This window comes from Labeo rohita, chromosome 1 (genome assembly GCF_022985175.1).
Source record: "Labeo rohita strain BAU-BD-2019 chromosome 1, IGBB_LRoh.1.0, whole genome shotgun sequence".
Taxonomy (NCBI): domain Eukaryota; kingdom Metazoa; phylum Chordata; class Actinopteri; order Cypriniformes; family Cyprinidae; genus Labeo; species Labeo rohita.
The window spans coordinates 33,041,770-33,056,597 of NC_066869.1; the positions used below are offsets into that span (position 1 = coordinate 33,041,770).

Here is a 14,828-nt window from a genome sequence, read left to right on the forward strand (position 1 = left end):
CCAAACAAAGTGTTTTTTTTTAATGCTAACAATTGCCTGTAATGTACGAAGCATGTACCTATCACAAACGATGCATTTCCTATCATGTACGAAGCATCTTATAAGAAAGATTATTAGGTGTGTGTAACTCCGTTTTCCACCTCTACTTAAAACAAACATGTCCCTATTACCCAAAACATATGCTCCTGTGATCTTGCCATTTTGTGTCTAAGCGACCAGCTGTGTTTTTGTGTTGTTTTGTGTGGTTGCCGCTGCTCTGAGTAGCTTTGTAATTACCTGTGCAGATCTAATGAAGCTTCTGTATTGTTTGTCTGAGGTGGCGTGGACCATGCGTGTGGTCTCGTTTGTAATTTCAGACACCGCCCAGCTACTCCTTTAAGTTTGTGATGCGTCACAAATTACACGTATCACACACATGGGTCATGTAAATGTGTGTGCGAGAGAGAGAGTGACAGATTGTGTGTCTGTTTAGTTGCCACTAAAATGGCTGTGTCATGTTATTTAGTTTAATGATCTCATGGGCCCAAAGTCACATCCACCTTATTCTTCAACGTGAAAGTAAGCCTATGGGCAAGACATCCGGTTCATTAGATATAACGAGAAAAATAACAACATGCAATAAACGATAAAACTGTTTGCACTACAAACCAGCATGTTCATAATTAAGATCATACATAAAAAATAATACCATAAGACAGACTAATTTACAATATCAAGCAGCAAAACAGGCTGTTTTGTACAGCTAAAAATAGCTGGACTTGACCCAAAAAATGTACAAATGGTTGTGCCCGCTCTTACAGCAAAAATAAGGTGGATAGCATTGTGTTCTTTAAAGGGATAGTTCACCCAAAATGACAATTCTGTCTTCAATTGCTCACCTTCATGTTGTTTCAAACTATTTTTTCCATCTTTAACACTCAAATTAAGATTTTAATTAAACTTCAGAGATTTCTGACCAGCCATGAAAGTCCATCCCTCTAAAACTGTGATGCTTCAAAAAGTTTATAAAGACATTGTAAAAGTACTCCATATGAATGTAGAAGTTTAATCCAAGTTTTTTGAAGAAACACAATTGCTTTATATGATTTAAATATTTAATTTATGCTTTTATTCATAAATACACATTGCATGAGAACCAGTGAGGTTTGTCCTTACCGTATGCGTGAAGCACAACTGATCTACCATTTGAAGTGTGAACATTTTGAGGGAATTAAATTTCAGTCAACGAACTGAAATTTCTCAGGGTTTATTACAAATAACTTCATTGCGTTTCGAATATGGATTGAAGTTTTATCGATCTGGAAAAATGTGAGAGTGATGGCAGAATTGTCACTTTTGGGTGAACTATTTTAAGACATTTTAAATAAAAATGCATAACATTTCTAGAAACTAGAAAGATATTCCTTCCTATTTAATTTAGTTGAATTGATGTGTAGCAAATTTGTAAAGCACTTTATTTTACTCTAAAAACTCTTTCTATTTAAGTGAAACACCTAAAAATACAACTTTATTCTATCACAGGGTTAAATGTATGGCATATAAGTCTAGTGATAGAGTTTTCATTTATTGTGCTCTTAAAGGGGTGGTTGACTGTGTTTTTTTTTCTAGGCTTGATTGTGTTTATGGGGTGAAGTCTAATGTGTCAATGCTTCGTTTAAAAAAAAAAAAAAAAACATTATTTTTCACACAATTTACCTGTATTCTACACCGATCTGTCCCTTTTCCTATGAACGCTCTGTTGATTTCCTGGTTTTATAAAGCCCCTCCCTCAGAAATACGCAATGGGCTCAGATTGGTTAGCTGGCCCAGCGTTGTGATTTGCAAACCGCCTAGTGCACGTGCAGAAACGTCACGGCCCTCACCTCAGCGACATGCACTTCAGTTGTTTTGTCAATAATGCCGTCGGCAATATTGCTTATGAATTTAAGCCCGAATGAGACCCAGAGAATATTAGCCATATTTGTAGGGATTAAACTGCCATAATTTTAAAAGACAATATCTCTGTTTGCATTAAACTTTCAGCGTCGTAAGTTTGCAGATATTGTTTATGCTAAAACAGCAACATTACACACTAAAGTTAAAAACTGAACTCACAATCAACCACCCCTTTAATATTAGTGATACAGTTTTCATTTAGTGTGTCCTTGATATTAGAACTAACACGTAAAATTAGAACTATTTTTCTATAAATAATAATCATCATCATCATCATCATCATAAAAGGTTTAATTTTATTATGATATATGTTTCTTTTGTAAGTTGTTCACTTTTATGTTGCATTCCAGTCTGGTCCAGTTACTGGTACAGTTAGAAGGCTTTTTTCAGATCTTTCAGATCATCCCGTTTTTATTTTCCGTTCATCCAGTGTCACTCTGCTCAGTTTGTATGGTAACTTGCAGAAGCCAGAAATGTTTGGAAAAACAAATGTGGCACCAAAGTAAACATGGAGTGCTTTGTGTTCATAAAGCACACCACAAACTGAATACTGAGACACCGAAAACACCTTATTGAGTGCCACTGTTCTGAAAATCTGACCTTTTTTAAGGTGTCCTTGTTACAGTGTAATTCTACATTTATTTACTCAGTAATTAAAGCTGCAGTCCGTAACTTTTGGTGCTTTAGAACGGCATGCGTTTTGCAGAAAAACATTGTAGCTGGAGCTACTTGTCTCTGTTTATGTCTATGACGAGTCATGCAAGTAGTGGGTTTCTACCAGAACTAAAATCTAAAATAGTCAGAATATATATAAAAAAACTTATTATAGGTGTACCGTAGTGATTCAGGATAAGGCAAAACCACGGTTTGGAAAATGGATTCTTGATGTACTCATATAAATTTAGAAAATTATGAACACAAAGAAAGTTACAGACTGCAAACTTACTATAAAACAATGTACTTGCTATAGATATAGGGTTTAGGATTAAGGTTTAGTTACATTAGTAATTATGTATAATCTATTATATTAATATGATATTATAAAGTATATGCAATGTGTAACAAAGACACTGTAAAATAAAGTTTACCTCACTTTTCTTTTACATATTGCAACATCAAAGATACCAGTTTTATTTATTTGGAAGCTGCATTCAAATCAACGTGCCACAAAAACCTGAAGGCCAAAAATTTGAATGGGAATTACATCCCTGCTAAAACACACACAGTCTGTCCTTTGTGTATCTTTCCATCTGTTTTAATTACCACCTTTCCTCTGTTTTTCCAGATCAGCATCTTGGACTCCAAGAGAGGAATGAACATTGGAATTTTCCTCAAACAGTTCAAGAAGTAAGTGTCTCAGTGTCAACATGTGTTAAAACCTATGTGTGCAGTGCATGTGCTCCAGCACAGAAATACGATCTGATGGTCAAAGGAAAGCCGATGCTCTTGTGTAAAGATCAATAGCTTTCAGGTTCTGATTGATACTTAGAAGTTCACATGAGGATTCCGTATACATTCACTATGACAAGAACTAGTTACAAATAAAGAAAGACACAAGGGATTGTCACAGTTGTGTGTAGGAGGAGACCTACAAAGATGAAATATAACAACGAGTCTTTAATAAAATCCTCAGTAGGTAAATTCAGCCAGGAACAGCAGGAGAAAAAAACACCAACATAACCTTAATATCAGACAAACAACACTGAACTGAATACAACTTATATAGGGGTGCTAATGATACAAGGACAGGTGAGGGTGATTAACTAATAATGACTTAACAAGGACAGGAACAGGAAAAACCATATATGGGCACAGAAGGGAGAAACCAACACAAACAGTCCACAGGGGTGTGACAGGTATGTTGTCGGTATTCAATGGCCAATTTAAATTGAAAAAGGATAAAACAAGAAAAGTTTACGTCAGACTTTTCGCAAGGTGCAGTGGGCAAAGGTGGATGTGTCTTGTGTAAACAGGATTTTTGTTTATTTTTGAACAGGTATTTCAACCTTAAATGCTGCATGACTTTAAATAATTATGCAAATTTTTCTGTGATCAGTTAGTTATGTCATATTTGTTTGTCTTCGATGTTTGTGTTTAATCTGTGTGTGTGTGAGTGATCATGTATAGTAGATGGTGTGAGTCACATTCACTTCACTCATTGAGTTGAGTCACTCATGCAGGAGACAATGTTACAATTAGTCCCGGACATTCCGAATGTAAATTACGAATGCATTGAAAATGCAACATTTTTACACCTTTCGACTTATTCATATTTGAATGAGTCTTTGTTTAGAGACATATTCATTTAGTGTTTTTTTAAAGAGAAATAGTCCTGTAACAAAACAGCTAAAATGTGCTGTAGAAAACAGCATGTGGTCACTTTTGGCAATCAGTCAGTAAATCAATAGATAAATTGTTAAAAATCATTTTGTTTGTGGCTATGTGTGTGTATTTTAAAATCCCTTTATGTTACTAGGTGTATTTAAAAGGATAGTTCAACCAAAATATGAAAATTCCATGATCATTTATTCACCCTAGTATTGTTCCAAACTTTTTGTTGAAGGATGAAAAATGGCTACTGTCAGCTGTTTGGTTACCAACATTGTTCATAATATCTTCTGTGTTCAACAGAAGAAAGAAACTTGTACAGGTTTAGAACAACCTGAGTATGAGTAAAAGATGACAGAATTTTCATTTTTAAGTGAAATAACCCTTTAACTACAACAGGGTATATTAAGTAAAATGCAGTGTAAGATCCTTTCCCCTTGACCATATCACTAAATATAATTAATATTCTAATCTGAACATCATTATCATTTGTGAGATTTATTCCATCTCAACAATTCTAAGGTTAAATTATAATATTTTTCATCAATAATAATGATCTATGATTTTTTTTTAATGTTGGATTTTAAACATTTTTATATCTGTTTAGTAATGGGGATTTGTGCACACTGTAATTTGTTTAGATTTGTGCAGTAACTTAATGAACTACTAAGTAGTTTATTTATTCTTTATAATCTGTAGGCCAATTAATTGGAATCATTCCATCTAAATTCTTAGTTTATTGCTATTATGACACAGACTTCACAGAGCTAGTGTATTTGCTATTATATGGTATTAAGGACTTCCAATATGAAGTGGGACCCAAAATACCTGCATTATACAAGTATAAACATAACACACATCCTTGTGAAGGTAAATTTTTTTTTTCTCTGTTGTTCTTTGGATCATACACTGAAGTATCCTACAAGGGTTCATTTCATGTACTGTCTAAGCTGACCACTTACATGGCTCAGGCACAGCCAAAAATTAATAGTCTGTTTTATATTATTCTGTTTTTCTCCCTCAGGTCCAACCATGCAATAGTAGAAGACATTAGTCTGGGCAACAGCAAGCAATATGGAGCTGAACCACTGAAAGAACTGCTCAAACTTCTACCTGAAGCAGAAGAGGTGAGATTTCTAGAGCTTACCTGCACAACATATTTGTCTATAGCTCTCTATTTTTGGTGTATGGGATATGCTGTTAACATCTGCCTCATTACAAATAGACAGCAATATATAGAGAGAGTAAATGATATACAACGTGTATTAAAAACAAATGTATTAAATCCCTCAAACCACATTTGCTGGCAGTCAGAGATGCATATTGCCACATTGTATTTGTAGTGTATTTGCTGCATTAATGCATCCTAATGTATCCCAGACAACATCAAATGACAACTCATGTAATAAATAATCATTACAGCAAAACATGATTTTGATATCAGCATGCAGTGACATGCTGATGTACTAAGTGATGTATGTGGTCACAAATTCAGACTCTCCACTCAATGAAATGCAATACCATGGTGTACCAGGGTCGAGTGCTATTTAAGTCTTATTTTTTTAGTATTTATTAACATTTTGAATTATTTTTTTGTTGTTTTCATTTTTAATTTAGTTTAGTTTTTCATTAGTTTATTTTATTTTATTCGTTTTTTTAGTATTACTTTTAAGTAATTGTGTCACTTTTCAGTTTTTTTGTATATTTTTATTTTCTATTTCTATTAATATTTATATCTCTTTCATTTTTTGTAATTTTAGTACTTATTTTATTAGTAACTTATTTAATTTAAATTAGTAGCCAAGGCAACATTTCTAGTTTTTATTATTTTTTTGCTTAAGTATACATTGTGTTAGCTAATATTTATAATTTGTTTTATTTCAGCTTTATTTCAAGTAACAACATTTTTTTTAGTAATTAATTATAATTTATTTATTTATTGTTAAAAAGAGCCTGTACTTGGCACTATCTATAATCTTAATTAAAAGAATAGGTCTGTGTTGAGGTATAAATTTACCAACTTTAAAATTCTGATACCAATGCTAATAATTATCTGTTATATACAGTAATTGATAAATGGCAGAAGTTAAAATGTATACTATTTTCATCACAACATAATATACAGTATAAAAAATTGACATTAAGTTTGCTGTTTGCTAAATATTAATTTACCAATGCTATTAAATTATTAGTGCTTTAATAATTAACATTAATTGTTAGATGCCAGCAAAGGATTCTGTATTAAAACACGGAAAATTTTGCATCTGCAATTAATCCAATCAACAGATAAATTAAAAATGGTGCAAATATATTTGACATCTACACATGCTTTCTGTTTGGATTTAAATCACATATATTCACTAGGTGAAGAGACTGAAGGAATTCAAAGGAGACCCAAACAAGCTGACGCTTGTTGATTCCTTCATGTTCCTGCTGATTCAAGTGCCACGGTAAGAGATGCACAAGATCCCTCTTATGAAATACAAATCTAAGATTTCATAATACCTATCAAAAGGCAGGTCAGTTATTATTGTTTGTTCATTTTTAAAGCTTTGATGTGCGTATTGAGGCTATGGTACTTCAGGAAGAGTTTGTTCCATCATGTGCGGCCATGAGTCGTGAGATTAACATTGTGCGTCAGGCTACTGAAGGTAAGAACGTACTGAGTTGTGACGTTTTTATCATATTTTTGAGGATTTCTTTTTCTTTTATCTAGAGTAGTACTTGTCATCTTTTTTAGCTAAGGCAAACATTTTGAGGAGTCATTTATATTTTTATTTACCTCTGTGGACCATACTGTAGGTTATTGGGGGAAAAACTAGTCATCTCATGCTCGCTCTTGTACACAAACTCATCAGCCCCTGTAATTTGACGTACTATTTCACCACTTTTAAAAGATCTGCTGTCAAGTGTGGACCGATAAACACTAATGAACCTTTAGCAGGATTCAATTCTTGTTGAGTGCATTTTGCTGAGTTATTTTCTGTCACTCAGCTGTGCCTGTATTAGCCTCAGAAACCAATGGCTCATGACCTTTCCTCAACAGTACTGAAACGTAAAGATATGGCACTCCATTAATCATTACGTTGATGCTGGGAGCCTTTAGCAAAACTTAAAATGAGTTTTATTAACCTCGCATTACTATTCTGAACTATACGGTAGAGCATGCTGTCAGCACTTTTTTCTAGCTTAAATGTGGCATCAAGTGTTCAGATTTCCTTTAAATATCTTAGTCTGTAGACAGTAGGAAGCATAGTACAAGCATTTAGAGTGCTGAGTGTTGAAGGATAGTAATAGCGTTTAGAGTGGCCTGTGATTATTCAGTTTCTATTGATTATTCCACAGAACTAATGACTTGTGAAGAGCTCCATGCCATTCTACACTTGGTTCTCCAAGCAGGAAATATCATGAATGCAGTAAGTCTCTCTCTGTCTCTAGCCTTTTCTCCATTTATTGTCTTTTCAGTGTTTCTTACCCTTTACCCCTCATCTTCCCCCTTTTTTGTGGACATTTCCCCCAGTCCTCTTTTCACCTTTGCCCTTTTCTTTCAACTATTCCTCCAAAACATTCCCTGACATTTTTAAGTCAGGAAGAGTTGGTGACTTTTACAGCATTGAACAGACATTGACTGATGTTCTCTGTGTTTTCATAGGGAGGCTATGCAGGCAATGCTGTGGGCTTCAAACTGTCTTCACTTCTCTCTCTGGCTGACACGAAGGCCAACAAGCCTGGCATGAACCTGCTCCATTTTGTGGCACTAGTAAGTAGGACAGAACCAGATGCACTGTAGTTTTTTCCGGATTTACTAATACATTTTTGTAAATGTTTCAGGAAAACAGCCATTGTGATAACATCAGTATTTTTTTTAAAAACTGCATTGACTTGCATTGGATTTTTCTTTAACTTTTCTTACAAAGGAAGCAGAGAAAAAGGATGAGGCCCTTTTGAAGTTTCCAGAGAAGCTAACGCATGTACAGAGCGCAGCCAGGTAACAACAATATTAGTTTCTGAAGCATATTGCAAACAAAAGTGGAAGGTAGCTTCTCCAAATAATAACCATTTCATTATTTTAAGAAACTTTAGAACACCTTAAATTAAGTTCTCTAACTTGCTTACATTTTTATTGTTGTAGAATTTCAGTAGAAAATATAGAAGGAGAGTTTTCCTCTCTCTATGTCAAAACACGTTCCTTGGAACAGAAGATTCAGGATGACGATGAGCTGCAAAAGCAGCTGGATCCATTTCTGGAGGTAAATGAATCATTCCCTCAATTAGAATTCCATAGTAGAGTATGTTTTTGTCCTAAAAGTTTTTTTTTCTAATTTCTATTGGCTTTATGTTCATTTTATTTGCTATAATGGATTGAAAGAATTTTTTACATGTTTATAATTGCATTGAAACACACAGCCTTCTAGATAGTCAATATGGATTTAGAAAAAACAGATCAACATCTTTGGCACTAATTGAGAACTAACTAAGGAAATTACAAATGGTATAGATAAGAAGAAATATGTAGTGGGAATTTTCATAGACTTAAAGAAAGCATTTGACACCATAAATCAAGATATTTTAATACACAAACTAGAGATGTATGGCATTAGAGGGGTTAGATTGAATTGGGTGAGTAGTAAGAAACAGGCAGCAATTTGTGGAAACTGCTGAACATAAATCTACATACATGAACATAACTTGTGGTATACCACAGGGATCGGTTTTAGGTCCAAAACTGTTTATAATTTATATCAATGAAGTCCAGAGTATCAAAGAGACTAAAATTTATTTTATTTGCTGATGATAAACATATTTTCTGTTTTAGGGATAATTTACAGAAGCTCTTGGAAGTGATAACAAAAGAAATTAATAAATCCAACCATTGGTTTAATGTAAACAAATTGTTATTAAATATAAGCAAAACAAATATTATGTTGTTTGGAAAATATTAAACAAACCCTCAAGTAGAATTGAAAACATAAGTATAGAAAGAGTATATAAAAATAAGTTTCTTTATTTTTTAGACAAAATCTGCTGAAAACCACAAATAAAACATGTCAATGCAAAATTGGCAAAGACCATAGCAATATTGAATAAAGCAAAACATATTTAGGACAATAAATCAATGCATATTTTATGTAATACACTGGGGAAATACCTACAAAACTAACTTACATTCGATATGTACATTACAAAAGAGAGTATTGATTGTGACTGTGAAGGTGGGTTATAATTTTGATTACATTAGGATGGTTGATTATAGGGTGATGGGTTGTTCATGATAAGATGAACATTTGGTTGCTGTTTAATTTACAGTAGATAAGTTATTTTGTAAGGAATAATAATATATATACAGATGTAATTATAAAAGGTATACTGGAACATTATATAAATGTATAAGGGGTGGGAAATATAATAATCTTTTGCTTTATCCCACTCCTTTTCGGGCATATTGTAATTATTGTTTACAACATCTTATAGATATGGTTTTTTCTTTATGTTTCAATAGATTTATAGTATTTGTATATATTGTTTTACCTTTCTTTTTTTTTTTTTTAAATATGCATTTTCAAAAAATGACTGACCTGCTTTCTCCTTATTTGTTAGAGCTCTACACAGGCCCTGCAGGACCTTAAACATCGCAGGCTGGACTTGCGCAAAGAGGGTAATGCCCTCATTGACTTCTTCTGTGAAGACAAAGACACCTTCAAACTGGACGAGTGCTTTAGAATTTTCCAAGATTTCTGCCTAAAGTTCAAAAAAGCTGTAAAGGTACATATCACACTGACAAACTTGCAAAAGTGCAAATGCATTTAAAAAATGTAATAATTTAATATAAAATAATTACAAGTTTATTTGTCAAGACATCATTAAGGAATTTATGAATGCTACAGATCATATATTAGTGAACACAAGCTCCTATAGTGACATCTTATCCACTCTTCTGTAGGACAACCGGGACAGGGAACTAAAGGAGGAAGCTAGACAGCGACGCTTACGGGAGCTGGAGGAGAGACGGTGTGCCTGGGGTGCAGCCAATACTGAGGCAGGTGGTTTTGGTCGCAGCAGCAGTGAAAATGATGTTGACATCCTAACCAAAGAAGGCCTCCTGGACTTCCTGCTTCAGTCAAGACCTCAAAGCCCCCACAGTCCGTTGGGGCGCTCGGCTAGTGCCCGCCGTTACCATCACACAGAGCTGATATCTGGGTCTTCACCAAGTGACCACACAAAATTCAGCAGCCTGCCACGACCAACCAGGAACCATCAACGAAAGACCATGGCATGGCTTGTCTTACAGGATGATAACAGGGAGCTGGGTCCACAGAGTCAGGTTTACCAAGAGAAGCTGGCAACTTCACCAAAGGCTGAGACAGAACCCATCAGTCCTTTAGCTAGATACTCAAATTTTGGACACAACATGAACAATGATCCCTACAATAATAATAATTACAGTTCTCTCTCTGAAGGTGGAGTTACACCTCAGTTGAGTAACCCCAAACATGTCTTTCAGGGGACACCTGGTCAAAATGTTGGACACATGAATGTTTCTGTGGAGAAACACAAACTAGTTACTGGCCTTCAACCATTTGAGATAACCAGCCAGATCAATAATAACAGTCATGTTTCTATGGACAACCAGAATGTGTTTGTAACAGATCTGGAAAGGGAAGAAGACTCTCCCAGAGCATTTGTCCTTGATACACCACCATCTAGCAGGAGTTCTGAGGAAAGACCTAAGCCAGAAAAAGTATGGAATGACACAAGGATCTCATCACAGAGGGAGGAAGCAGACACTAGTACCTTTTCCTCAACAACTTGTGACACCCCTTTGCCGCTGGATCCCTCTATGTCCAGTAAGAAACCTGCGTTGTATGTCATGGACTGCACTGAAACGGATTGTTCCATTGTGTTGGACTGTTCTGAGATTGAGAGTTCTCCTATCATAAAAGAAAAATCTGAACTTAAGTCACAGGATGCCAGCTTTCCAAGAGTTATTCAGGACACCAATTCCCTTTCCTCCAACTTTGAGTCCACCGATTGTCATTTTGTTTCCACATCAGGTGAAGAGCTGATCGCAGGAAGGGTCAATCAAGCATGTCCAGAATCATTCAGTCCTTCTGTAACTACTGAAGAAGCAGAGACAGATAGCTGTGACACAGCTGAAGGGCGAAAAGTTGGCGAGAAAGCAGTCCAGACCGGTAGCCCCAAAACAACACTTGTCAAAGCCAGGACTTCATCCAAAGTAACTGCTCATGCCAGCCGTCCCACAAGAACCCTCACACCAACCGAGACTCAGAACATGCGCAAGGTGGTGCCCATTACAAGGCAGAATCGCTCTAGTAGCAGCATGAGGAAAGTTGAAAAACCTGCTGGATATGAGAACACTGAACCTAGACGTCCACTTCGTGACCAAAGCATGCCAGCCAGGAGAGGCGAAAGGCAAGGTAGACCTGCACGACATTCAAGTCTACCTCCAGAGGATCCCAGGGTTCAAAGAGGAGCAACACCAAGCAACTCTCGATGGTCAAGGGACTTGACTCAACACAGACCCTCCATCAAGAAAACCAATTCCAGACCCGTTCGTAACATTTCAAAACCAGCACCAGAGGAAAAGATGTGTCGTTCTACAATGCGTGCCCTGGCCCAAGCTCAGGCCCAGGCCCAGGCCCAAGGTACCTCAGAAGGAGGTACACCTGACAGTCCCAGCAGCACCGTGAAAAGTTCTTCGCCTTTGCCGAGCTTTGCTCGCAACACTGTGGCATCTTCTTCCAGATCTAAAAAAGACTTGCCCTCACCAGCTGTAACAGGAACACCATCAAAGAGCTTAGCCAGAGCTAGCTCTCAGAGATTGCCTGGTGGTAGAACGGACTCTGTGAGTAGCGGACCTTTGCCAAGGAGTGAGGATAAACTTGGGGGGTCTATTAGGAGGGTTCAGAGCGTACGGGCTTCCAATCGAAGCAGTGACACACCTTCCCCACAGTCTGGACGAGAGCACCCCCTTAAAAGTAGCAGTTTCTCAGAGAGATCCACACAGATTAGAGACTCCATCTCGAGCAGGACCAACAAACCCACATGGAAGTAGAGTGGACATTTTACACAGTGGCTCTAAAAGCAATGTTAAACAAGGATGATCAAAATGTTCTGCATATATTGAAGAGGCACGAAAGCCTCTTAAATTATTCTGAATGTATCTACGCCTTTAAAATGTAGCTGAAGTTATGTCGCTGGATCCTCAGTAAGAGATTCAAGAATGAGCTACTGTCACCATTTGACAGCACATTTAGTAGCACTTCCACATCCACACAAGGATGGTTTTGATGGCCTTTTTTACATATAGCTGACACATCATCAACTGTCACAGAAAATACATCAATCACAAATTGTAATTAGTCTTAGATCAACCCTATATTTTATAATCTATATTAATTCTACAAAGATCTTGTGAGCTGTTCTCACAAATTGCTGAGAACAAATAAAATAGAAGACAATTTGTCGTATATACATATGCTTGCTTTGTTATTTTATATTATATGTAGTAAATGTAAATGTAGTACTGTTTACTAGGGTAGTATTTCCATTAAAACAGCTTCATGAACACTCAAAGATTCATCCACATTTCACCTGAACGTTTTATGTGCATGATGACAAATCAAGCTGAAGACTATTTGATGAATATGTCTATGAATGTTATCCAAATACACCTTAGTGTAGCTGATGCAATGAGTACTACAGCTAGTAATTTGAAGACACCTCGCCAGTGATGTTTTTGGATATGTTCAAAATCTTTGCTGCTGAGTTGCTTGTTTTCAATTTGCCTTTCATGCAGGGTACATGCTGCTGTACACTGTCTTGCTGCTGATGACACTGTATTTGTGACTTTTCTGTGAATATACTGCTATCTCTTTCTTTTTAAAGCCATACTGTTAACCGGGAGTGGCAAAACCTGGTGCTAGAGGAAAAGCTCAAACTTTTGAGAAAGCACATACACTGTATGCATCAAATATTCCCACAGTATCTGCTTGAAATGAACAAATCAGTGTTAGAATTAAAACACTTTACAGTAAGGTTCTAAACATTAATCACAACACTTGTAACATTAGTTAATGTATTATGAATAAACATGAATTAACAACGAACAATAGTATACTAATAAATTAACATGAAATAATATAATAAATGCTATAAAATGTGTTGGTCATTGTTAGTATTAGATACCTAATGCATTAACTAAATGCAACAAATTGAACCATAATGTAAAGTGTTACTGGTCAAGCATAATTATTGGTGATTAATACAGTGGTAAAAGATGTGCAATATGAACCAGACGCCAAGAGTATTTGGTGCACAGGAAGGCTTTTACATGCTTTTACCCTTCTATATGTGTCTACTCCGTCTCAAGCACCCACCGTGTTGGTGAGGGAGGACATAAATAATATAAAAAAATGATTATTATTATAAATACAAATACAAAACAAGTATAAATAGGTAAACATTGATAGATTGTTGTCAGCTGATGAAATCAATGCTGATTTCACATTATGGCAACACAAAAATCCTTATTTCTACCTCTAGAATCATATTTGCCACCTCTGGTTCTTATATTCTGATGGCTCACTCATCAAGTGAATCATTGGCTTTTCACAAAGTTCTGCAGGTGTACCTCAGTTACAATGTATAATGCCTTTTTTTGTTCTTAGAAGGGTTTATGTATTGGCATATCTGTATGCTTAGCGCTGATTGGTTAACATGCTTTAGAATGCATCCATGGCAACATGGTAAAGTCTTACACAATGGAATCTTTTTTCCAGCAGTAGATAGGAGTTTAACCCCCCAAAAAAACTTGCAAAATTTGGAGCAAAACCATTTAAAGCTATAACTTTGAAATTAAACCTGATGTGCATTGGTCCAGTCAGTTGGGCATATATGTCAATGTGTTGTACCTTTTATTGATATTGCTTGAATTTTCTATTTTGAATGTTATTTCTGAGCCCTGTCCTCTGTGATTGTAGAATTACAATCAATATAAGCTAATCAATAAAATATGTGAAACTACATTAAGAATATTTCAGTTCACTGATTGTGAATTACAGCGATATGTTTATTTTGTGAGGAAAAAAGGATTATTAATATTTAGCTACGGTATATGGAGTGCTTATTTATTTAGTTAGCCATGGTTTGGTTTTGACAATGGTAACTTTTTTTTTTTTGAGTTGAACCACACCCAGTGTTTAGTTGTGTGGGTGTGTGAGAGGTAAAGGGAGAGATGTAAATGAAGCATAGTACTACAAACAAAAAGAAAGAACCTGGACAGAACAAAAATATCTCTCTTTTCATATACCCTCTTTCTTCTTTACACATGTTACCAGCACCAAAGCTCAGCACACCACTTTAGCTTTGTGCAAACACTCTTTTTGTCCTGTCAAAACTTCGTTTTAAACGTTTCCTCTACTATAATGCCACCTGCTGGTCATTCTTTGAAGAGGATTAAAAGGTTCCGGTTAATGTGGCTTTTCCCACCGCCTGACTTTTATGGTGGTCTCTGTTCTGGCTCTTAAGTGACCATGGTAATGCTG

At 35.7% G+C, this 14,828-nt stretch overlaps 1 protein-coding gene across 1 annotated transcript in view; it reads left to right on the plus strand.

The window, feature by feature from the left end:
• fhdc1 (FH2 domain containing 1) overlaps positions 1 to 14,318 on the plus strand; it is a 33,285-nt gene extending 18,967 nt beyond the window's left edge. Inside the window, exons 3-12 of the mRNA XM_051117753.1 lie at positions 3,221 to 3,282; positions 5,288 to 5,390; positions 6,628 to 6,713; positions 6,814 to 6,914; positions 7,609 to 7,679; positions 7,916 to 8,023; positions 8,181 to 8,251; positions 8,396 to 8,513; positions 9,862 to 10,026; positions 10,205 to 14,318. Coding sequence (XP_050973710.1) covers positions 3,221 to 3,282; positions 5,288 to 5,390; positions 6,628 to 6,713; positions 6,814 to 6,914; positions 7,609 to 7,679; positions 7,916 to 8,023; positions 8,181 to 8,251; positions 8,396 to 8,513; positions 9,862 to 10,026; positions 10,205 to 12,337 — 3,018 coding nt within the window. The 3' untranslated portion in view covers positions 12,338 to 14,318. The remainder of the gene's footprint in view (positions 1 to 3,220; positions 3,283 to 5,287; positions 5,391 to 6,627; positions 6,714 to 6,813; positions 6,915 to 7,608; positions 7,680 to 7,915; positions 8,024 to 8,180; positions 8,252 to 8,395; positions 8,514 to 9,861; positions 10,027 to 10,204) is intronic.
• Positions 14,319 to 14,828: the final 510 nt, after the last annotated feature.